Here is a 25,693-nt window from a genome sequence, read left to right as displayed (position 1 = left end):
AGTCTCTGAATGGACAGGAACCTGGAAACTCCTGGGCCTCATTACCAAGACAAGCCCTTATGGCTCCATTGACATCAAAATAAAAGAATCTCATATGTTCCTTTCCCTCGTCTCCACTATTATCACATAACTCTGCTCAGGGTTCACAGTCTCAGCGAAGTGTGAGCAAGCAGCCTGGCATTTAGCCAGGAGAGAGGACACCTGAATTAATAGACCTGTCAAGATCCATAAGGTGATTCCCTCAAGTCCAATGGTAACCAGAATGAGGGAGAATGGGTGGTGGACCACCCAAAAGCAAAGGGGGTCCACAGAAGTAGGGACGGGCTTATAAATTTGGGGTATTATCTGAGCACTTGTCCTTTTTGTCTGAGTGATAGATGAAAGGGGAAATCACTCATCAGAAAAGGTGAAGAATTAGGAGCCCCTAAACTCTAAAGCTTCAGGAAAGAGGGCTGATGAAGTCGAGACGGATGTGGGGGCAGAACAGCTGCGATAGTAGAAGGCTGTACAGTATCACCCTTCCTTGTGAAACCCAAGATTTTGAACAGCTTGGATGCTCTTTGTAAGGAATGGAGAGGCTGAGCTTTGTGCCTGTGCAAATGAGAACAGATAATGAACCATGAAGGTTTAACCCTGAGGAATTAGCAGAAATTACAGAGGAGCTTCTGACTTTCACAAGCTATGGAATCAGCTGGAGTCTGAGCCAGTCATACTCTAAGAAAATCGGGCCCCAGCTGCCACTTAAGCTATACGAGTTTGGCAAGTAGTGTATCCTAAATCCCCTCTTTGGAAACTCATAATAAAAATGAGCATGTTAAAGATTGTGTGCTCTGTTTGGCATCTCTACTTAATATTTTTCTGTTTGTTGTGGTTGCCACAGGCTTGTTATGGCTGTTTGCTCAGTTCACTAAGGTATCACTAAATGCTGCATTTATTGAGGGAGCCCTGTTGTAGATCTAGGGTTTATTTTCTATCATCCTTATGTGCATTCTCATTCTAAGCAATCGAATGTTTAAGAATTTGGTGTGTACATTTACATATTTTCATGATATATATCCTGTTAGGCACATTGCTTCTTGATTTAATATATTTTATTATTATTGACTAAATGTAAAGATTTTCATCTAACACTAATTCATTCAAATAATATTGATGTGCCAAGCTATCATTCTAGGCACATGTGCATGTGTGCGCGCGCGCGTGCGCGCACACACACACACACATACACATACACACTTCTGAGAAGTCCTACGGTTTAAAAAAACTTGGGTGACTCAGACCATGTCTTAAGCTTATTTGGACAAGGAAATTTTTTTTTCAGTATACTTATAACATTTTGTCACATCATGTTCTATATAGTATAGCATTCTGGGAAATGCTGACAAAGGCATAGCTGGGCTATATGTAATTCAGAAAAAAACATCCATAAATATCACTTGTTTCAACATTTGATAAGAGTCAGACAGCAGAGACATTACTGATAAATTCTCCGCCGGAGTCTATAGTGCAGATATTCTTTATTGCCACTTAAAGGAAATCCGTATGCTTCGTTTGTCCAGTTAGCAGGTGACTTCTGAATCCTGAGGCCATCTGAGACTTATTATTTGACTAGATATCGATCCCACAACTGCTAACAAAACCAGGATATTTCTAAAGGATTTTCGATCAAACAGTGCTGCAATCAGATGTGTACTGGCTTTTGCCTCTTACTGGATTGTGGCTCTCAAGTCAGGCTCTGTAGATTTATATCCACCTCCCCTGGGACCCCGCTTGACCTAGCAAGTAGTAAGCACACAGTCTGCTTTCCTGGACTCTGGGGACTTTAAGAGACCATGTCCAGTTCTTTAAACAAATATCTAGCATCTACCACCGAGATATGCTCAGTCAGGATTTTTTGACAGGGAGTATGAAACTGGTTTAAATGTCTGTACAACTTTGAGATGCTTGAGTAGAGAGGCACTTTGCTCTTATCCCAGCAGGTCTCCTTAGTCACCTCTTTACGCAGAGAACCTTGCGTTATTGCGTGGAATAGTGGCTGAGAGCTTTCGCAGCATCGTGGCACGTTCCATCTGAGATGGAATAATCTGAGGTCCAGAGCCTTCATGGTTGCTGATGAATGTGTGATGACAGAGGGAAAACAATTTGGGGTGATATCACTGCCTGTGAGGCCATCTTCCTGTTTTTTTTTTTTTTTTTTTTTTTTGAGGCTACATCACACACAAGAGAAAGATGGGCTGACATGTTGGCCGTGCTGATGATTTTTAGGGCCACCTCAGAATAGCCTTGATCCTGGGTCCCAGGAGCAGAAAAGACCCCTCATCCTTTGTGGTTCTGTGCTCTGTGTTCCTTGTACTTGAATGATGGCAATCCTTTACATCTGCAGCTGGGTATAATTCATTCATTCATCCTCCCTTGGAAATAACAATGATTGCTTTTGGGCTCTCTCGAAAAAGTAATTATGGTCGGTGCATTTTCCTTAATACTTTGAAAGAAGGGTGTCCACAAGATGAACTCTTTATAAAGTCTGCTAATGAAAGAATACATTCTTCAGCACTGTAGAATGCTAATACTGAAAAGATGACCTACTACCCTCCCAATTCATTTTACCAATAAGGAAACTGAGGCCTCAGAGTCCGATAGATTTATCCAGAGCTCCTTATTGGTAGATGAGCTGAAATTATATCCTGAGTTCCCTCAGGCCTGAAGGAAGCTTCTCTAACATATTTACTTTGTAAGGCTCATCCCAGCCCACTTGACTTAGGAACACTTCAGCACTGCATCAGGGGCCATTTTAAACAGCAAAATCACCAAGAAAAAGAACAAAAATGCCAAAAACATGGCACCAATAGACCATGAAAAAGACACTTGTTTACAGTATGAGAGCTGAAATGAGAAGGCAGAGCCTCTCCTTGCTCCGCCTCAGCCAGGAACATGGGTGTCAGGAAATTCAAGATTTTTGCGGCTCTGTGCATGTCTGTAAATAGCTGTGAAAGGACTGTGAGTTTTAATCTGGGGACTGCAAACAAATTTTAGTGAGTAGGTGAATTTGCAGACATGGAATCCATGAAGAATGAGGACCAACCTGTGTGTCTTCTTATATTTAGGTGTCACATAAACAGGCATTTAGGAAGGCATGGGGAAGTGGGTCAGGGCTGCCATTTATTGGGAGTTTACTGCGTACTGTGTACTGTGCTGAGCACTTTATGTTTTCTGGGCTAACTGTAGCCCCATGAACTGAAATCTTTAGAAGGGAGAAGCACACCTCATCTTGCCTTGGTACATCCCATTGTAAATCAAGACTCAAGACCGATGATCATGAAGAATCCTAGGTGGAGACAGGGCAATTCAGTCAATTTCACCAGCCGGAAAACAGAATTCCAAAGTCCCAGAATCTTGCCATCCCTGGGACAAATGCTCTGAGGATGCTAGGGGCCACCGAATACAGAAGGTCCCTCTGCCCAGCCCCAGCTTCCAATCTGTCCAGGACCACTCAGTCTCACTGCTTTTCTGTGTTCTCTGCTGTTTCTGATATTCTTCTTTGGGTAGGTAGGAGCGGTGTGTGAATCAATGTGAGGCACACACATGGAGTTTTTAGAATTAAAGCCAGGGCCTCAAGTGGCCTTTAATAAGACAGGCATCCAGATAAGGCTCTGGCTCAGTGCCATTGGAAGAACTTTATTCTTAATGTTTGTCCTTCAGCTCAGCCTTGGATGTACCTGTCTGGCTGGTGTTACTAAAATAACTCTTGAATCTAGCATTTCCTTGTCTTTGCTTTTATTTGAATAGAAAACCTGTTTTACAGGAGTGGGTGGAAAGATATTTTTGGAGTTGCCTCAACGAGTCTCCCCCGACTCCAGAGGCTTCTCTCGAAGGTCGGCAGTGCCCCGGGAAGAATATGGGGCCTTTCCTTCCCCCTTCTCCACGGCCAGCCTGCTGTCTTGCATATCAGGGTCTCTGGAAACATCTGGTGTTGGTCTCCACCTGGTGTCACAGTGTAGACTTTATAAAAACAGATAATGTAATATTATACCTTAAGACGTAATAAAATGGCCTGCTTAATAAGGAAGTAGTGAAGGAAAAAAAGAAGTGGGAACATTCTCAAATTTTGTGACAAGGTCTAAATCAAACAATTTCAGCTTTGCCCACTGGATGGTGTTTTTCTTTAATTTTACTGTGTGCTTCCAGTCTTAGGGCAGGTCCACAATCCATGCTGATTCTGGGCATTGCCTTTTGAAAATTCTGAAGAGTTGGGGAGATTTACTTAGGTGGAGTTCTCTTGCTTTTTACCTAATTGAACATGTTTTTGAGGATTCTTTTCCATGCTTTCTATACCTGTTACCACCATTCCCGTAAAAACTGAACACTTGAGCATAAAGACGAAGTTTTTCCGTAGCCGTAGTCTTGTACCTAGCGTTGTGCCTGGCAAAGAGTGGGTGCTTCATGATTACACACCCACTGATTCAATGAATGAAGGCGTTCAAGTTACAGCAGTGTTCTACTTGGCCACATTTAATGAGAAATTATCCATTTATTCCAGAGCTCGGCAGACATTTTCTGTAAAGGGTCAGAGTAAGCATTCTAGGCTTTGTGGACCATACGGGCTCTGTTGCAACAACTGGATGCTGCTGTTATAGTTGTGAGATCAGCTGGACAATATGGCAGGGCGTGGCTGTGCTCCCATGCTTGTGGTTTATCCTGATCTGTACAAAAGCACGCAAAGGCACCATATACCCCTTAGAGGTCATTGTGGTGAAGAGAAGAGACCTTGAGAATCTGTGAGTGGCAGAGACAATGCTAGGGATTCACCAAATCCTGTTCCACTTTCCACCTGAGCACAGGAGGACCACATTTCCTAGCTTGCTCTGCACTCAGGTGTGCCTTGTGACTAGTTCTGGCCAATGAACTGTGTGTCTAGAAATGAAGTCTGCCATGTTCAGATCTGGCCTGTAATATGTCCAGGCAACTGCTCCATGCCCTCCTCCCTCCTTGCCAACAGATAATCCAGCGCAGGGCTCCCGGGCCCTGGGAGATGGAGAAGCCACTTGATGAGGGAGCCTGGGTCTCTGGATAACTATATGGAGTAGAATCTTCCCCACCCTCACCCTCGACACATATTGGACTAGGAAGGAGTGTAAAATAAATATCTGTGTTAAAACACTGAAATTTTGGGTCATTAGACTGTCCTCTCTAATAATACTGTTTGGGCCCAGATATAGACAGAGAAACTGAAAAATATGAGCACAGAGCCATTCTATCTAAGCTGTTAGCCTCCTGCTTAGCGAACCTGTGGTTTTTGATTGGGGAGAAGGGAAATGAAGAGATTTTGGTGCTCATACTCTTGGAAAATGTGTGTATAGGAAGTGGTGGTGCAGTTTGGGTCTGAGAAACTTGGACTTTGAAGAGAAAGCCAGTGGAAGGTAGCATAAGGGAGAGCAGAAATGAGGAAACAAGATAAGTGACTTTTTATAAAATTGTACATGAACCACATTAACTCTTGTACCCAGATATGGCCTCATGCCTTCAGTACAATGGTTTGTCTCTGTGCCGTTTTTCTGAGCTAGCCTAGGACCTCCCCATCCTAATGTTGTTTCTCTCTCTCTCTCTTAAGTGAAATATGATAGCTTGTATAATAAGTCAACACCAAAATTTCAGTGGCTTATTAGCAAAATATTTCTTAGTTACATCCATCTCAGACCAATATGAGATGGTCGTGGTGGGCTATGAGTCCTTGAAGGATCCAGGTTCATTTCACCTTGAGGCTCCCTTCCTCTTGGCCCTCATTGTCTTCTCCTTGCAGCTGAGAAATGGAGGAGAATTGCATGGGAGGTTTTGGAGGCCAGTCTTGGTAGTGGTATGCCTCACTTTAGCCTGAACTCCATGTCTCAGAATTCAGTTACTTGATCCCACCTGACTGCATGTCTTGCCAGGAAATATAGCACAACCTGTGGGCCCAGAGGAAACTAAAACAGGATTTGGTGGACCCATAACAGACTCTGTCTTAATGAGAAAACACTTTGAGCTTCTAATAACCAACTTTATCAATAAATAGTTGGAACCAACCCATCTTTGAATTGAGACTTGCTAGTGCTTTTTATAATTGTAAGCCTTTAGTTATGCCTCATTGTCTGAAAGAGGCCATAGCACAGTCTAATGCCAAAAGTAGAACATAATCTCTTATAGCTGATTTTGATGCTATAGGAAGCCAACAGGAGGAGCAAAGCATTTATTACTTTTCCTGGGAGGAGGGTGGGGTATGGGGTTATCTTTTGGTGCAGGAGCTTCCCCCAGCCCTGCCTCTCTGGTCTCTCCTCTTCGTCTGCTCTTCTTTCCTTGCAGGTTCTACCTTTGTAACATCAGGGCCCCACAGCCATTCCTGGCTTTATCTGGGGAGGACCTGGGTGGGTCCTGGCATAGACCCTGCCAGTCCTCCCAGCACATTCTGCAGAGAGGCACAGGCACAAAAGAGATCTTCCTCTTGCTAATTTGAACTATCTTTCATAACAAAATTTTGATATGCTAAAATACTAACAGAACTCTTTGATTAGAGGAGGAATGAGAGGAACAAGATGGTGACAAAGACAGAAAGTCCCATCTCCTTGTGTCACATGACCATATTACATGGCCTCAGGATGTGTACGGTTAAAGTGGCCTAAAACAAATGATTTTCTGAGTAGTAGCTTCCATTGGCCAAAAATACGTATTCCTTTTTTGAGGGTATGGTCACAGAAGGGGTTGGCTTTCAGGTGCTATTGGTAAATTATACCTTGAATATGTTCAGCTACTTTGGGACCTCAGGGAGTTCAGGTGCTTCCCAAAGCATCTCAGAGGAAGGAATGTATGTGAAAGATGTTATAGCCAAGAGCTGATCTGGCCCCTGCCCTTTCGCACTGCCATCTTTCATAAGAACAGTCAGGAATCCAGATAAATGAATGTGGGAAGTAGAGAAGCAGGCCCTCTCTCCTTGCAAACATCAGACCGCCTCTGGTAGGAAATCTTGGCCCATCCCCTTACTCATCTTTCAGTTGAAATTCCTCCCTTTCTTTGATCTCTTAGCATTTGTGTGTGGATCTGATGTAATTCCCACTAAAAGGCATAGGTGTCATTCTGAAATTTCAAGGTCAGGGCCATGGTCCTACTTATAATTTCAGATGCCAGTCCTGGATCTAGATGCATGGAACAGGTTTAAGATACTGTGCATTGAATGATGACTAAGTCTGGCTGACTGTGCCCAGCTGACTTGGGGACATTAGGTCACCCCAAATGAAAGTTAAGCTGCTACTACCACCTGGGCCTAAGGTTATAAGGGATTTTACCCCTATCTGGAATTGAACGGACCAGAAGGGAGGGTCCTATGTATCAATTTGGGTTTGATCAGGAAATCCGAGTTGCTTGGAGTGATATGGGATATGGGTTTATTGTAGGGAGTGCACAGTATATAACTGTTGGACATGTGAAGAATTTGGGAGGCTTTTGCCTCTGCCTTCTAGTGGTTTGGTCAGTAGGGCTGACAGGGGGAAAGCTGGATATGAAGCAGGCAGAGCAAAGACAAACCGGAGCCTGCAGAGACAAACCAGAACCCGTGAAGGCAAAACAGACCCCACGGGGACAAACTGGAATTGCACGTGTCTTTCACCAGCTCCTTGTGAAAGCGCGGGTGACTTGTAGAAGCAGCTGGCATCTTGGACATGGAACTGCACGTGCATTTGCCCCAGGACATGGAGAGGCTGAAGGAGAAGATCTAGGCAGGAGCTGAGGCTGCCAAGGGCACAGATTTTGCCCCATGTCAGTGACACTGGGCAGAAGATCAGCCACGGTGCAAACCGAAGCAGGGCTCTGACCTTCAGAACACAGTGGCCACTTTGTCACCTCTGATTCTCGAATCTCTTCAAAATTTCTCTTGTGTGAAAAGAATGTTAGCTGAACCTATTGCGGAAATCATTTCACGACATACGTAAATCAAACCATTACACTGTATGCTTTAAGCTTATACAGTGATGTATGCCAATTATTTCTCAATAAGACTGGGGAAAATAAAATTAAAATTAAAATGTGAAAAACAAATTCCCTAAATGTAAAAAAAAAAAAAAAATTTCTCTGGTCACCAACCCTAACTCAGAACTATACAGGGGAGGGAGTTCTGGGAAATGTCGTTACATCTCAGCCAAATCGACATAGTACAAAGCCACAGCTTCCATCTCTCAGTTGCATTATTAATACTCATTGTAGCTACAGATGTGTGTGCCAAAGTAATTTTTTGCAGGAGCCATTGGAAAGAACTCTTTTGGTGAAATCCACTGAAGTTTTGACTGAGAGGAAAAGATAAAGTAACTTGGCCTTTCGTGCCAACACTTTGTGACCAGTGAATTCTGTTTGTTAGAGGAAAGATGAGGAGGAAGAGGACAAATATTGGAGTAGAAATAAAGATTTCTTTTGAATCTTGAATTGGGTTAGACAAAACTGCTTTCTAAGTGTAGTAGAAGATTGCCTTTCTACGAGGAGAAACCTGGGTGGCTGTAGACCTGTGGTTCAGTATTCAGAAGCCTGCATTGTGAGTGGAGTGGGCTGGTGGCAGGGTGGCCAATAGTAAGTGTGCCCCTAAAGAATCTGGAGTCTGACCAAAAGAAGCTGGAAAACTGCAAGGTTTTTACATGAAAACTTGATAAGTAAATGGTCACTTTTGTAAATATTCTAGATGTGCTTGAAAACAGTATCTTTCTAGTTATTTTGAATATTGGGCTCTACATGTGTTGGTAAGGTCAAATTGCTGATCATGATGTTTGAATCGTCTGTATCTTTGCTGAATATTGTTTCTTTATTCTATCAGTTACTGAGGGTTACATTAACATTTCCTGTAAGGTAAAGATTTGTCTATTCTGCCATTTATTTTTATTTATTTTATTTTTAAAATTTTATTTGTTTGTTTATTTTAGGTGAGGCAACCCTTGGTTGACCTCACAGATTGCAAGGATCTTGTCAGCTTACAATCCCTTATTTTTATTTTTTATGCCTATAGTACCTGGTCCTCCTAGGTGGTCTCCCATCCAAGTACTAATCAGGCCCAACCCTGCTTAGCTTCTGAGATCAGATGGGATCGAGCTTGTTCAGGGTGGCATGACCGTAGACTATTCTGCCATTTAGATCTAAGAAATTTTGCTCTATAGATTTTGAGCCTATGTTATTAGCCTCATAGAACTTTATAACTATTGTCTTTCCAAATCTTTTTGTCACTTGAAATATTTCCCTATCTCTAGCTGTTTTAACCTTAAAGTCTATGTTTTTCATCTTTATTGAGATATTGTTGATAAATAAAAATTCACATCTACTTTATATTAATAGAGAGACTCCAGCTTCCTTTGGGTTAATGTTTACATGGTATATCTTTTTCCATCTTTTTACTCGTTGCCTTTTTTGGGAGTTGCCATTTCTTATTATGCTTGGTTATTTTGGTTGGAGTGCTGACCACCAATAATTTGAGGATGGGGAAGATGTTATAATCCAAACTCCAAAAAGGAATTTCCTTTCTTCTGCTAGGTGCTGGGGATATTCAGTTCTGAGATTGTGATGATTCCAAGCTAAATCACAACCCCCAAAGGGCTGCTCTTTGGGATTCCAGTCCAGAGCCAGAGGACTTCTAAGGGCTTTTTGCTCTTGCTGACCCTTAAACTTCAATCCCTAGCACCCTAGCTTTGTGCTGTTGAAAGAGGAGCTGCTCAACCTCACAAGCACCCCTTCCAGAATAAGCAGAACCCCCAGAGAGAAAGGCTTCCCACAGCCAGTTTCACCTCCTTGCATGCCATCGTTTCTTGTATTCTGGCCCAGCAATTATTTACTATTTCATTAGTTTTCCAATATTTTTGAGCATATTTTTGAAAACATTTTGTCTACCATTTTAGCTGTCCTTAGAAGAGTTGATCCAAATTTCCTAGTCTTCCTTTACCAGAAGCAGAAGTTCCTCGTTCATTTTCTGTAGAGAAAGCTGCTTTCTCTAGCATGGTTGACTAGCATTTTCTTTATAATGTTTTAGATGCTTTAAAAGGTGATGATTATGGAACACTGTAATTTTACTTCATAATTTTTGTTTAATAGGATAGGTAGTGTAATTCTGGATCTTGATGTAGATGTTAAAAAAAAGTAGGGGTGATTGTACAAAAGTCAGAAATACTGTTACAGGGAACTTACATTTTTAATCATATTTTATTTTAATCTCACTTGTTTTCACAAAGCTTGCGAAGTTCATAGGTATTACATATGACAGACAGTAGATGCTTGAACTATTATAAATTCATTTTTTTTTATCACCTAGAATGTTAATGAATGAAAACGCTTAAATATCCGATGCAAGAATAAGAACTGGCTCCCTCATTGGGGAAGAATCTCCCTGAGTCAGTGAGAAAGTCAGTTTTGGAGAGAAAGCTCCGGGCCCTGATGCCCTGGGTGGTTAACGGGGTGTAGGGAGTGGGGGGAGTCTTTCCCAGTGAGGATCTGGTGGAGAACTCGGCTGCCCGCTGGGCTCTGGATTCCAGCCAGAGGGGCTTGCTGGGCTTGACAGGATCTGTCACCCAGGCAACCGTGGATCCATGTGTAAAACCAGCAAGGCGCCACTTCATGAGCAGCTCCTTTCACTGTCGCCCTGGGAATTTCTGAGCGAAACACACATGCGGGACATCTGTTTTCCGTGTTCCTCTTTCAGAGCAGCAAAAATGGTGGTTTTGTTTGAGAAAGGAAAATAGGAAAAGCCACATAGGTCAGTGTTTGAGAAACTGGTCATGTTTGTGTATCTGCTGAATTCGCTCCTGTAATCTTTACTCCTTTGTGAGTTTTCTTTGTTTTGAATGAAGCGGAGTGTTCGGTGATTTCAATTCAATGTGCTCCTCTTGCCTATGACTCTCCCGTGAACTACAGACCCATTTTCCAACACTTTAATGTTGTCCACCTCAGACATAGCATGTCCCCAACCCAAGTCACATGTCCCTAAACCTGATTCTCTTACAACTTTTCTTCCACTATTTTCATGAGATGAAGAACCCAGTCTCAAATGACACAAAACTGTCCCCACATTGTATAAGGGGCCTCCTGCTCTTAGAGGGTGCGCACTGTAGAGGTAGTTTGAAAGGCCCATCAAAATGCCCATGCTTCTGTGTATGACACGATTTAGCCGGTCAGAGGAGAATATGTCCCAAACCCCACATTGTTAACAGTGTACAGTAAGTCTTCACTTAACGCTGCCTATAGGTTCTGAGACTTCAAGTGAAATGACGTGTAACAAAACCAATTTTACCATAGGCTAATTGATAAAAACAGGAGTTAAGTTCCAACATCATCTCATCAATGTAATAATGAAATGACGTTGACCTAAATGATGATGTTCAAGAACCTGCTCCACAAAAGTCATTCATCTCATATTTCAGTAAAATGCATTTAAAAAACAGGTCATTCTCTTCCTCATTCCTCCTTCTCTTCATAGTAATTGTCCCTAGAACATTCTCTGGATCTTGGCTGTGCCACTCTACTAGCTATCCTTATGATGACATGTGACTAAAGAACATATCCTTGTCAGGCCATTCTCGATCAGAGTGACAAGAGCAACTTCTCTGACTGCAGAAACTTTTCAGATAAATGGAGACTAAAGAGACAACAGCATTATGTGATCCAACATTGGGCAGATAAAGGACACTAATAGGAAAATTGGCAAATTTTGGATAATGTCTGAAGATTACTATATTGTGTCAATGTGATTTTCCTGATTTGTCAACATTACACTGTGATTACATAAGCGAATATCCTTGTTTTTAAGGAAATCACAGTGAAATCTTAAAGAGGCACTGTGCCTGCAACTTCCTGACAAATATTTCAGAAAAAAAGTATGTGCATGTGTACACACACACACTTGGAGGGAGAAAGGATGAATGATAAATCAAGGCAGCAGATTAACATTTGGGCAGTCTTGAAAGGCATAGAGGAACTCTTGTACTATTTTCTCCACATTTTTATGTCATAAATTATTTTAAATCAGAAGTTTAAAAAATGATCTTGATAAGTGGGAGAGCTTATCAGGAATCCTCAAAACTGGAATACTTTGGGCCCTTTGAGTTCAGTCTGTTCCAAACCCTAGTCCCTTTGTTGGTTTTCCAAGGAGACTGAGTTCTCTTCTTCCTTTAAGTGAGATCTCCACTTCCCTAAGTCTCTCCACTTGGTTGAACAGACAAAATGTCTTTCTTGGCTGAAAGCTTAGGTCTATGTCTTTCCCCAAATTCCATTCCCCAGCAGTGTATGTAGAAGCCTGCGTTCCTCTGTGATATTTGACTGGGATCCACTTTTTCTGTCTATTGGAAGAGCCAGATGCTGGGTTTATCCATTGCAACATGTGTCAGTCAGGATGGAGTAACTTATGCTGCAGTAACAAATTGCCCCCAAAGTTCAGCTTAACACCATAAAAGTTGATTTCTCACTCAGGCTACATATGCAATATGGTGTGTGCGGGGGTCTCTACTCATTAAAGAGCTAGTGAGTAATTTACGACATTCCCTTTCATCCGATGTGGTGACTGTCATGAGACAAAAATGCAGCCTCCATCAGCCAGGCTTCCTGAGCGACTAAAGTTTCTTCCTAAAAGGGATAAATGTTGTTTCTGCTTACATTTCATTCACTGCAGAGTACAATCCTACAGCGCATTTGTGAGGAGAAAAGGTTGAAATATTTGTAACACCCTTGTTGATTCTTACAGCACTATCTCTTAGCAGTTAAGCTGAATTTAATAGTTAAATTTAGGAGAGCAGATTAAGAGGCAGTCACCTAAAAAGCAAAGATGCTGACTGCCTCCAGGGACAGAGTGAAAAAGACAAATTGGCCATGAGTCACCAGAGCGTTTTCTCCTCTGAGAGACTTTCCTGTCCCATGCTCCTGTGCTCTGTGACCAGCAGAGGCTTCTGTCCTACCCTAGCATACTTTTGCTGTTATTTCCTTGTGATTTTCTGTCAGATACATTTTTATGAATGCTACAAATGTTTATTGGGTGCCTACATCAATAGATGGGCACCTGGTATTTGCTAGACACTGCCCCAGGTTCTGGGATATATGGAACAATGACAATGGCTCTGCTCTTATGGCATTTCTTGACTTGTCACGAAGACAGAGAGGAAAACATATGCTTTAAATTTAGAGGGTAGAGTTAAGCACGGGGTGAGGAGAGACCATCTGATCCTTTTGGGAAGAGGAAAAGTGGTGAGAGGAGGAGAGGAAGTGGGAGACAGCCCTCTTTTCCACACACACACAAAAAAAACTGTCCAGGTTCTTCATTTATTATTCTCTCTGGCTGAGAATAGAGCAGATGGTGCAGAAATGTGCCAGTGGGCAGGGTTAGAAATCATGGCTTAAGAGCCATCAGTGTGTCCTGTTTTGCAAACAAATATTAAGTACCTGATACAATAATAAGGCTAATTCTACTTACATTTGGGTTCTTCTGAAAATCACTGGCTCCTTTTACAAATGAGGATGCTGAGGCAGGTAGCTTGGTGAGATCCTTAAAAGTCCCAAGTGCACTACTTAGAACTCAGGGTCTCGATTCCCCCATCCAGGACACTTTCCACTAAACCACTCTGCCTTGATCTTGTTTGAGAATCTACCTGCCTGACGATCCGCAGTCTAGGGGAAGAGTTTATATCTGCTCTTGTGACGGATGTGGTACGAAGTCATGCTGATCTCATGACAGCACTTGGTTGTGCTCGAGACAGGTGAATCTAGATCTCTCTATTCTCTGGCTTCTTGTTGGACTATTAATGAGAATGAGCAATGAAAGGTAAGAACAACTTCGTAGGGGGTACCATATGTACTTGAGGAGATCATAGCTGTCAAATGGATCCTTTACTGACTCATGGCTGCAAGTGAATAGCCAGCTCTGCGTGATGTAATTGCTGTGAGATGTGGCAAGATGGGAGAGCAAAGAAAAGGCCAGGCTCCTGTCTCTTGTGGCAGGAATGTCTTGCAGCCAAGGATGAGATGCTGAGTTTCCAGGACCAACACATGGATGTGTTGTAGATGCAGGCCAGCCTTATCATTTTCATTTGCTAATGTCTGGAAAGATTTCTGGTCTTGTCTTAGCCTTCCATTGATTAAATGAGATAGTGCATGTAGAACCCTTGGCACATTTAAGCGGACAGTAAATGGTAAGTGCTATAATAGTAATAATTGCAGTAATAATGATCTTAATTACTGAAATAATATGGCAATAGTATTAGAGCAATAATTATTTATTAATGATGGTAATAATAAATAACAGTATAGCAATCAGTGGCATGGGAGGGTGAGGTTGCAATGGGAGTGGTTCTCCCAAGTGGGAGTTTTATCAGTGACACGTGATAATTAAAAAACAGACTGTGTGAGAACTCTGTACTTTGTGCTCAGTTTTGCTGAAAACCTAAAACTGCTTTAAAAAAAAAAGTCTATTAAAAAAATTTTTTTTTAATAATGGAGAAAGGAAAAAGCAGACTGGCGATCAGTTGGTTACTATTGTTTTTCAATCCCCTGAAGCAGCAGTCCCCAACCTTTTTGGCACCGGGGACCGGTGCTCCTATGAGAATCTAATGCATACCTGATGATGATCTGAGGTGGAGCTGAGGCAGTGATGCTAGCTCTAGGGGGCAGCTGCAAATACAGATGAAGCTTTGCTCGCTCACCTGCCACTCACCTCCTGCTGTGCGGCCCGGTTCCTAACAAGCATGGACCAGTACCGGTCTGTGCCACAGAGGTTGAGGACCCCTGCTCTAAAGAAAATCCACTCTCAATCACGCTAAGCAAAATAAGCCAGACAGAAAAAGTTGAAAATCACATGATATCACTTATATGTGGGATATAAACCTAAAAGCAACAAATGAACAGGACAAATGGAGACTCATGGACATGGTCTGTAGACTAGTGGTTACCAGAGGGTAAGGGGTGGGTGAGGAGCGGGGAGGTAGAAGGGAGGGGGTCAAATATAGGGTAGGAAGGAAACTGGACTTTGGATGGTAAACACACAATAGAATATACAGATGTGAAATTATAATGTACACCTGAAAATTATATAATCGTATTAACCAATGTTACTACACAAACTTAATTTTTAAAAAGTTAAAAAAAAAAAAATCCATCCCTCATTGCTTCCACCCACTTCTACCACCCCATCCTTGGATTCCCACTGACAATAACAGTTATTTTTAAATTGCTCCATTGGCTATGCAGATATTCAAATGAGTAATGAGGAAGTAAAGTTCGTTAGTACCATTATGATCACTCGTCCAGTGTTTCTCTATTCACTACGGGGTGTTGAATGCTGGTGAAACTGGCCCCGGGGTATGGCTAGGGCTGAAAGCCACAGGTGTTGTGTCCTGTAGTTCTGTCCACCGACTTACAGATACATCATCTCCACGCAACATGGCTGCAGCTGAGGGGCTTGGCTGTGAGCAGCCCTGCAGAGGGCACATACCACACCCTCAACACCTAGGGGGATCTTTCCTAATCCATGAACCAGGGCAAGTCTTATCCCCGAGTCAGGGTTAGCTTCCTTTCCTATGACTAAGGAAAGGTTCTCTTTCCTTTGAGTAGGAAAACGCCCAGATAATCAGAGAAGTAGAAGTGGACAAAATCGTTGCGCTCTCCAGGGACCAGGTGGAGGCCATCAAGCAGCTGTGGCTGGACCCAGGAATCCAGGAGTGTTATGACAGGAGGAGGGAATACCAGCTGTCAGACTCTGCCAAATAGTGAGTACAGAGCCCCGGGCGCGGCTGCCCAAGGGGCTTTCGGGCAAGCATGCTACATATTCTTAAGAGATGCTTTTCACTGGGGAGAAAGGAGCTGCTTCTAGTGGCAACACCACCTCCTTCCCGCTAGTCTGTATCCCCATCTTCTTGGTGCATCTCTTCCCACCTCCTAAAACCTTCAGTCCCCCTGTGGACCCCAGGTCTCTCTCCCCGCCCATAGCTGCCTTTCCTCACCACGTCCTGAGCCTCTGTGCTTCTTCTCAATGAGAGAGTAAATCAAAGGTGGGGTTCCTTTGGTAGAACTGATCTCATTTGGAGTGCCGAAATGATCTGACAAATAAGGACTACATCTGCTTTTGGCTTCTACTTTCCTCCTCTCTATATCCCTCTGCCTTCTGGTTTCCTGATCAGTAGATTCCAGGTCCAATTATCCTAAAATCTAAAATCAGAGTTTAGGCCGCAATGCACTAGGCCCCATCGGTGGCTGATCTTGTGCTGCCCTCTAGTGGGCAAGAGCAGCTCTCCCGGCCCATTACCCGTAGAAACTCAGTCCTGGTGCCCTTTGTTTATTAATAACTCGCAAAGGCACATACACTATATTTCGATCCATAAAGCTCTAGTTTTAAATGTTACCTTTTAAGGAAAGAGAAATATATGGTCCTGCATGCAAACCCTTCCAGGGAGATCACAAGTTTTATTTTCTTAAGAATTTCCTGGGGCTGTGCCTCCATCAGCCAGATCACTGGGCAAATAGTTTAATCATAGTTCTCGAAAAGAGGATGGTGAGTCCTCCCTCTGCAGCTCAGCTCTTTCCTCCCTTGGACCATGTCATCTTCCATCTTCTGAGGGCCCCAAAATCCCTTCTGAAGATGTCCCTTTCCCTTCAGGTGCAGTCATTGCCTTCCAAGCTGGAGTGGGTGGGTGATTCACTCCATCATCTGGACAGGCAGTGAAAAGTGAGCAGGAAAGGAAACTGGAATCCTACCCTCGGTTTCACTGGACCTCTTCTTGGCTTTTGTCCCAGGCTGAGTGTTTAATCCTTTAATCCTGGTTGGCACAACCAATCCAAGTTCAGGAACATTTAGGTGCAAAACAGAAAAAGGAAATAAAAGAAGTCCCACAGAAAAGTGCCTGAAGGGAAGCAGTGTCCCAAGGAGAAAGGCAGACTGTCTTTGACAGCTGGGGAGCCAGGGACAGTTCCCCTGCCCCACCCTCCAAGTTGGCCAAGGCCTGTCTCTGAGACAGCCTAGTGTCATTTGCTTCTGTGAAGGCCCTGGGGAGTGGCTGAGGCTCTCAATGTAGGCCCATTTGGAAATGATCCACGGGAACTGCTTTAAAATTTGGTGGAGCCTTGAAAACTGGGGCAAGTTTGAGAGGAACGTGGGGAGGGGCAGGGTGGTGGACAGAGTTACAGCAGAGAAAATGAACCTAGACAGTTACTCCTCCTCCGGAACTGGTGAGACTTGACGTACTTGTGCATTTCCTTGGTCCAGGTCACTGGTTGTCATCTGTTCTGCTAGTCCTATCTGCTTATTTGGACAGGCATTCATTTCACAAAAACTTCATGTGTGCCTGCTATGGATCAGGCACCATGGTAAGCGTGGCAGGTACAACTAGCGCTAAGGGCAAGGAACATTAACATTCTGGTGGAACGAGATGGGTCTAAGTAAAAAAAAAAATCACACACAGTCAGTGGCGATAGCCTTGGGGTCAGGTATGGGGCACAGGGAGTGGGTCGCAAGCAGGCCGCTTCAGTGGTTTGCTTCTGTGAAGGCCCTGGGGAGTGGCTGTGCAGTGAATGCTGTTAGCTTGTTACCGTTTGGTTTCCCCTTCATGCCACCTGCTCAAAACTAGTTGGCTCCGCCTGTGCAGGGAGAAGGCAGGCCCAGCCTCAGTTTGCATGGGGCTCCGAATCACCAACTCTTGTCACTCAGTGGCCAGGGCCGGAGTTACAGTTATTTTACTCAAAAATGCCTTTTGTAAAGGCTTTAAATTATTTTTTAAAAAGTGTCCTTTTGTTTTACCACAGGAAAGTGGTATGTTTTAAGCTCAGGGCTCTAATATATGGCCCCAAACAATCCAAGACAAGTTTTGGGTTTATTTTAGATGTTTAATTTCCCAGTGTAACAGAAAAACTTTTTCTTGTTTTGTTTTTGAAAGAACTTCTCATTGGCCTATTTTATGCCTTTATATTTTCTTAGAAACTAATTCATTGAAAAAATTGTTCAAGAACATCATCTACATTTTATATTTTGGATGAGGGCAAGTGTCGGAGGGGGGAGGGGCCTTTGGAAGGAAGTCAGATGAGAGACCAGAGATCAGATTCCATTCCTTCCTGGCCTTGCTCTCTCTCTCACTGGCTAGATAGTGATCGAGCTTAGAACGAGGAGGAAGAGATGGAGTCATCCACAGAGTTCCCTAAAGGCTCGTGAAGCTTCTGATCCATATTCTCTCCAAAACAGTTGGATGAGGGCTGGAATGTTGGCTCTGGGTCACTGATGGAACGCATGAATCTGAGTGGGGGTCACTCTGAGTCGGGGTGACTTCCCGGGAGTGGGATGGACACATCTCCCTTCTCTAAAACGAGGCTCAGCACCTTGTCCTCTAATGTCACAGTTACCTGACTGACATTGACCGGATTGCCATGCCCTCATTCGTGCCAACGCAGCAAGACGTGCTTCGTGTTCGAGTGCCCACGACCGGCATCATCGAGTATCCGTTTGACTTGGAAAACATCATCTTTCGGTAAGAATGTCTCTCTGACATGGTCCATTAAGAATCTGTCCAGGCTTGGAAGTCCCTAAAAAGATTCTTAAATGTTTTATTCCTAAAAGGAGTTGTATCTTTTAGGGCAATAGAGCCCTCGCCATCACAGGGTATTTAGAATTGTGGTAGGTCTCAAGTGTTCCTATTGAGAGGACCTCACCTTAAAATTCCCCGTAAAGATGAAGAGTCTTCCTCACTGATGTCTGGGATGATTCTTATGATACACACACACACGTACACATGTGCTTCTGTAACCCACAAATTGACTATACTGATGTTTTTTCCCTAGAACTGACTATTTCTCTTCCCTTTTATTTCATTCTCCAAGATTTATCCTTAAAAAAACTAAGAATCAATACATAAATGTGTATTGAGAATTATGTAAGATAATATATATGTAAACTGTTATACAGCTGTGTAAAAATCTATGTTTACATATAAATAGAGGAAATACTTTAGGATGACTTAAGTAGATTGCATTTAATTATGGCAAAAAAATAACGTACTACATATGCATAGCACTGCAAATTTCAAAGCACTTTAATATCCATTAGTTCCCTTGTTCCTCCTAATAGATATTATACATGCTTTCCTAGTTGAGACGACAGAAGTCCAGTCCTGTCACGCCCAGATCCTGTCTGTAACCCCATTATATAGCTCAGTGCTTCTGGAGCAATGGGGGAGCCCTGTGGTTGAGCGCTCGGAAAATTTGCATCTTTGTGAGCACATCTCCTGTGTTGTGCACCCATGAATTTATCTAAATCTTTTCAGAATCAATGTTTTCGAAACCTGTACCTGGTCCACAAATGTATTCTCTTTGGCGCACTTTGTGTTTTAAAAACCTTTTGAGCCAACATTTAAAAACTGGGCTATTTCACTTAAAACGTTTGGTATTTAGTTTCTTTCGAAAAGTTGGAGGGTCTGGTTGTAGTAAGCCTCCATTTTTGTCCTGCAGCGGTTGACTACAGTTGTGTAGCAGTCAGCCCTTTAGAGAGTGGGCCCCTGGCACTCTCAAAGTGCATGCTTTTCTACTTTGCAGAGGCCCACTCGACCCAATTTCATAAACTGCCTGACTCCTGTAGCATTCGAGCTTGTGATCAATCCTTTGGCTATGAGTCCCTGATATTTTTCCCGCAGACACTTTGGATTTCCATATTGGACAGAGGGCACTTACAGATCTCTATAGGGAAGAAGGGGTGTATCCACCTAATGGAGAAAGGACTTGTGAATAAGTTAGAAGAGCATGAAAACAGAAAGGGGGCAAAGGCCTTGAGGAAGCTGAGTGGACCTAGAAGGCTGCTTGCCTTTCTGCCCCTTTGTGGCTTAGAGTATTGCAGCAGCTTCCTAACCAGTGTCCCCATGCGGGCTCCACCTGGGTGACCTCTGCGCATCTGTTTTCGGTAACTTCACTTATATTCTGTGCCTCCTTACTAGGAAACTTCTGTGGGCTCCTCACTGCCTAAAGCATCGGTGCTCAAACATTTTAATCTCAGGACCCCTTTTCACTCTTAAAAATTACTGAGGACTCTAAAACGTGTCGATTTCCGTGGTACAATGATTTAAGTCCTTTTTCTCCAAAGAGTCACGTATTCCAGCTTTTGAGTGATCTGTGTTTCTATCAAACAGGATGGTAGACGTTGGTGGCCAGCGATCTGAAAGACGGAAATGGATTCACTGCTTTGAGAGCGTCACTTCCATTATCTTTTTGGTTGCTCTGAGTGAATACGACCAGGTCCTAGCTGAGTGTGACAATGAGGTATGTTGGGTGGGGAGTTTGGTTAGCTGTGGAGGATAGAGACCTATTTCTGCAGTTTGCTAGAAGCCAGCCAGCTCTGGCATTAGACTCTATTCCTGAGATTAAATCATCTTACTATTCAAAGTGTAGTCTGTGGACCAGCAACAACAGACATACTTGGGTGCTTGTCAGAAATAGACCTACTGAATCACCACAAGCCAAATCAATCAGAATCTATATTTTAACAAGATCCCAGGTAATTCACCTAAACATGAAAATTTGAGAATCACTGACCTGGAAACCTGGTTCTCAAACTTGGACGCACAATGGGATTCCTCAGGACCTTAAAAGTAAATCTGGTGTCTGGGTCCAGCCCAAGATTCTGATTTAATTGGTGCGTGCGGCCGAGCAGGGATCTCATCTAATGTACTGTCAGGGGTGGAGCCACTCAAAAGCACTAGTTCTCAGTCTTGGCTGTGTACTGAAATCCCCTGGGAGTTTTCAAAATTACCATCTTTTGGACCCCGCAATCGAGTCATATTCCTTGGTTTGAGTTGGGGGTATCTTTTCCAGGCTTCCCAGGTATGCTCACGTACAAAGTTTAGCAATGCTATTTCTAATAACCTTTACTTGAGAACAGGCTTCCCAACCTCCATGGCCCACGGTGCTCCCCCATTCGGTCTCTAGCTGAGTTGGCATGGGGAGTGATGCTCCATCTTGGAGCTGTTCTGGGACAGCATCTGCACTTCACTTCCTGTGGAAGGGACTTGCTCGGGGCAGCTGGGACGGATCCATCCCAGTCAGGAATTCAGTGTCCTCTGCAGAGCTGCCATTCCACTGGCTGGGTCGAAGTCCATTAGCTGGATCTGTCAGGAAAGTGATGTGAACCATCAGTCACTTCTTTGTGAAACTGGGGGTATTTGCTGTGAGATACCATTCTCTTCCCATCGTCTTTTCCCCTACCCTTCACAAGTCCTCTCGACCTTTTAGAAAAATGTCTCTTGTTTCTAGGGCATACAAGTAAATCAATAAAGAACTCTGTCCAGGATTAGGCAATAACTGTGGACAACTCATCTTGTTTTTCTTGAGAGCAAGCTTTTCTCTGGAAAGGAGGAGCAGTTACTTTGCTAATTAGTGGAAGATTAACCCGTTTGCTAGTGTCATTGTGCAAAGAACAGAAATCTTGGCTGCCACCCAACTCTTACAGCAGAAAATTTTTTTTTTTTTAAAAAGCCTCAAGTTATCAATATGAAAAACTAGCTCCACATTTGTCTAAGGAATTACCTATGATGTTTTTTAGGAAACTCGAAATATTAGGTGTGCAAGGGACAACTCCCTTCAGTCTTATGTGATTAAACATTTTCTCCTCGCCTAAAAAAAAAAATCACAAAGTATTTGGAGAAAAATTAAGTGGTTGCCACTCCAGACTTTTCTCTCCTGGTTGCATAGGTATGTGTTACAGCCACTCATTACGCCGTATAGGGATTGTTTTCTCATATATTGTATTTCCTTGGAGATGGTTATAAATTTTAAAGAAGCTTTAAAAACATTAAGGTGTTACCTTTCTGGTAACAAATTCCAGATCTTAATCCCTCAAAATGTACTCAGCAGGAGAATGAGCCCATGTGTCTGGGAGTTGGAGGGAAATAGAGATTTATGGCATGTCCCTCAGAACTTTGATTTCAGTCTGACCACTTCTCTCGCCAAAGGGAAGTTTTTGTTTGTTTCCTCCCAGAAATACTTGAGAAGGCTAGAGGACAGTTATTATCACCAGATGAGATTTATATGTGCTTGTCTGCTTGCGATCCATAAATTAGGAATATTTAGTATTTTCTTGCCAATGCCTAATGTTCAGAAATTTTACTGTCCTTCTACATAATTTCCACTAGATGCTACTATTATACAGGTTTGGGAAAGTACTTAAATTTTGTGAACAATACAGTATGCTCGTCCTTAACGTGGGGACCCTGTTCCCCTTGTAGAGCTCACCTGTATTACCTGCATGCAAAGCGTGGCACAGGTGCTCAGTCGCGTTAGTTCCCTTCTCTGCTGGAAGAGCCTACCTTCCCCTCATCGTCACCTGATTCTTGACATGCAGTCTGGAGCCCCACACTCAATAAACTGGGTGTCTCAGATCTAAAGCTGTGAACTTCCTCTACTCGGTAATCCCAATAATTACAGAAAACTTCTCAAATATAGGTGTGAACCTTCTTTTTCCAAGTTGCGCAGAAGCCCTTTTTATATCCTTACCTGTTAGGTTAGGGCTGGGGAAGAGTCAGGGTGCTACAGGAGAGATGATCCAGAAGGGGTGATCAATGAGAGGGTGGGGGAAATAGAGGCGAGAGGCCTGGTGCCCTGAGGGGCCCCACGTGCTCACCTGCTTCAGCAAAGACAGGGGCCCGAGACTAGAGCTGGGTGGGAGGAGGACAGATGGATGGAAGCAGGGAAGGGCATGTTTCCAAAGTATTGCTTTTCTTTCAAGTTAACCCTAAGTGCCTTGTTTCTCAGAACCGCATGGAAGAGAGCAAAGCCTTATTTAAAACCATTATCACTTACCCCTGGTTTCTGAACTCGTCTGTGATTTTGTTCTTAAACAAGAAGGATCTTCTGGAAGAGAAAATCATGTACTCTCATCTAATTAGCTATTTTCCACAATATACAGGTAAGTGTCCATCTCGCTGACCTTGCTAGTATCAGTCCAGAGTTCTTAACGTGGCTCCCAGGGGCCTCCCTGATCTGCCTCTAACAGGCCTTCTCACCATTCCCCCACCTTTGAAGGGAAGCTCAGTTGCCTCATTCTGTGTTCTTGCCTCAGTGCCTCTACACATGCTTCTCCCAGTGCCTGGAATACACTTGCCAACTCCTTTTGCTGACTCTACTTCATTTGCCAAGACCCAGCTCAGGCACCCTCTCCTGTGGGAAGTCCTTCTGACCCTCACCTCCTACCTCCTCCACAGCAGGTGTGCCTCCCTTATGCTCCCTGGGCTCACCATGCTCACTCAGCCCTCTCCCCAGGTAGTAGTTCCTGAGGGCAGAGACTGTGCTTGACTTACCTTTGCGTTCCTACTGCCAGAAGCACCTGGCACTTCTGTGTAGGTTAGAGTGTAGCAGCCCTTTGCCAGATACAGGGTAGACACTGAGGTTCTTTATATACATGACTGATCCAAAGCAGGAGAGTTTATGCCTTATTGCTTATTATTTCTGGTACCGGAGATCTCAAATATTACTAACTTTGACATTGATGTTTAGAGAGGAGTAGTGTTTTAGCACTCTCCTTTTATTATCCGCATGGGCCCTGTAGTATAGAGCCCACAAACTTTAAAGTCAGACTTGGGTGCCCGATAACGTTAGCTCCCATGTTCTTCCTTTTCCCTCTCCTCACCCACTTCTGGCTGCTGGAGTTAATAAAAATTCTCTCTTCACAAGTGGTCCGAATCAGTAAAAATTAATTGGGTCATTATTTTTCAACAAATTACCTTAAAGTATAAATTTTAGATACCAGTAGATACTTTAAAATGCTCTATTACAGATTCATAATGAGACATAATAATAGTGCCCCAGGTAAACTATTCTCTAGAAATAAGAGCTCAAAGAAACATCCCAAATAAGAACAAGGGCATATTGAAAATGATTAGGACCTCGTGGTGAGTTGCTATCTTTCTTCTTTATTCCTCTAACTGACATCATGACCAGGACCAAAGCAGGATGTCAAAGCTGCCAGAGACTTTATCTTGAAGCTTTATCAAGACCAGAATCCTGACAAAGAAAAAGTCATCTATTCCCACTTCACATGTGCTACAGACACAGAGAATATCCGCTTTGTGTTTGCTGCTGTGAAAGACACAATTCTACAACTAAATCTGAGGGAATTCAATCTAGTTTAGAAGCTGCTGCCCACGCCTTGCCAAAACCAGAAGACAGGACTCGCAAGCCCCTTGCGTTTTATTTCCGAGTGCTTCTGACATCACCGGACCCAGCTCCCTGGGCAGCACCAAGTCTGTCACGCAGGCTACAAGGACAGAGAAGGAGCTTGTAAGATATTTGAGTTTAGCAAAACTTTTTCAAAGTCTTTATTCCAAAATAGTTTTTATATTTCTTTTGACTTTTGACTTTTTGACTTTGTATAATTTTTGACTTTGATATTTTATAGAATTTTAAAAAGCTACTGTGATTTACTTTTTTTAAATTAAATTTGTGTTTAATAGCCATTTAAAATCACATAACAAGGAGGCCTGTTAATTTAGAGATCAAGCCTTGAGACCCAAGAAAGCTGAATTTTAAGCTTGTTATTAAATCTTGTAATTGTGAGGCATTTTTTGAGTGTTTTTCTCTTTATGCTGAAGTATGATGCCTTTAACATTTCACCAAAATTTTATTAAAAATAGTGGGTTCTTTTTGTTAACTTTCTAAGCCAAATTAATGACTGTCAGTACATCTAATTTAGTTTTGCCACAGTTTGATCACCATGAAGCCAAAGCTGACATAAGGTGAATGGGCTCTAGATAGCATATATATTGCATTGGTGAAAAGTATATATTTCAATGTATGTTACCAGGCCTCAGAAACTTATGAAATAGCTAAAAAAGTCCAAATTGTTTAACAAATGTATTGTAACCCCTGCCAAAGTTCTGATGACCACTACAGTTTTGCTGTTTGAACCATGTATGCTGTGCCTTCCTGAGGAGGCTAAGAATATACCATTCTGCCATTAGCATTGGATTACGTTGTGTTTCTTTGAGCTCATGGTTGATTTATGATTTTGCTAAGAAGAAAAATGCTGTAACTTCAAGAGTTAACTACTCAGAGACTTTTGAAATGTCCTTGGAGAGAAAAAACAATTTTACCCCTACCTTATCGGTTCCTGGGTGAGACTCCCCCCTGTAATAAAAGATTAACAGGAGAAAAAACCCAGAAGTTTAATAACATCTATACCTCCTGTATATGTGGGAGATACACAGGAAGACTGAGCAATTCCCCGAAATGGCCCAAGCCACCATCTTAAATACCTTCTTCAGCTAAAGACAAAAGATGTCGGGGGCATGAGAAAGGCCGGTTAAGGGAAGTTACCACGAAAAAAAGCACAGGTTGCTATTGCAGATTTAAGTTGGGCACCTTCTCCATTGATAAGTTTCTTGTGATTTGGAGTCATTCATCTCTTTCTGGCAGAGAAGGAGACACACAAATGGAGATTTCTTTTATGTAAATTTCCCTTACCATGGGGCATTTAATTCTATGTTTTTCCTGTGTCAGTTTCTTAAAAATAATCCTTACGCCAAGGAGGCCTATTTTGGGATCGTATATTTCTGCTCTCCTTCAGTCCTACCTTTGACCCTTCAAAGGAGCTTCACAGTCCAGAAGCTAAGTTGATAGATAGCTTGTATTATCTCATTGAACCAGTCTTGAGAGTAGTTAAAGTTCAGTTAAAACAGTTGTCTCTCATTTCAGGAGATGGTGTTGC

The 25,693-nt window shown here is 42.8% G+C and overlaps 1 protein-coding gene and 1 pseudogene across 1 annotated transcript in view; one reads left to right on the top strand and one right to left on the bottom strand.

The window, feature by feature from the left end:
• The window catches only part of GNA14 (G protein subunit alpha 14), a 150,915-nt gene extending 125,969 nt beyond the window's left edge, over positions 1-24,946 (top strand). The window contains exons 3-7 of the mRNA XM_039845393.1: positions 15,580-15,734; positions 18,351-18,479; positions 20,127-20,256; positions 22,744-22,897; positions 23,929-24,946. Coding sequence (XP_039701327.1) covers positions 15,580-15,734; positions 18,351-18,479; positions 20,127-20,256; positions 22,744-22,897; positions 23,929-24,119 — 759 coding nt within the window. The 3' untranslated portion in view covers positions 24,120-24,946. The remainder of the gene's footprint in view (positions 1-15,579; positions 15,735-18,350; positions 18,480-20,126; positions 20,257-22,743; positions 22,898-23,928) is intronic.
• Positions 9,005-9,123, bottom strand: LOC120597032 (uncharacterized; annotated as a pseudogene).
• Positions 24,947-25,693: the final 747 nt, after the last annotated feature.

The sequence above is a fragment of the Pteropus medius genome, unplaced genomic scaffold (genome assembly GCF_902729225.1).
Source record: "Pteropus medius unplaced genomic scaffold, Ma_sr-lr_union100, whole genome shotgun sequence".
Classification (NCBI taxonomy): Eukaryota; Metazoa; Chordata; class Mammalia; order Chiroptera; family Pteropodidae; genus Pteropus; species Pteropus medius.
Note: the sequence above shows the minus strand (reverse complement) of the source record. Positions and strands in the feature narration are given on the sequence as shown.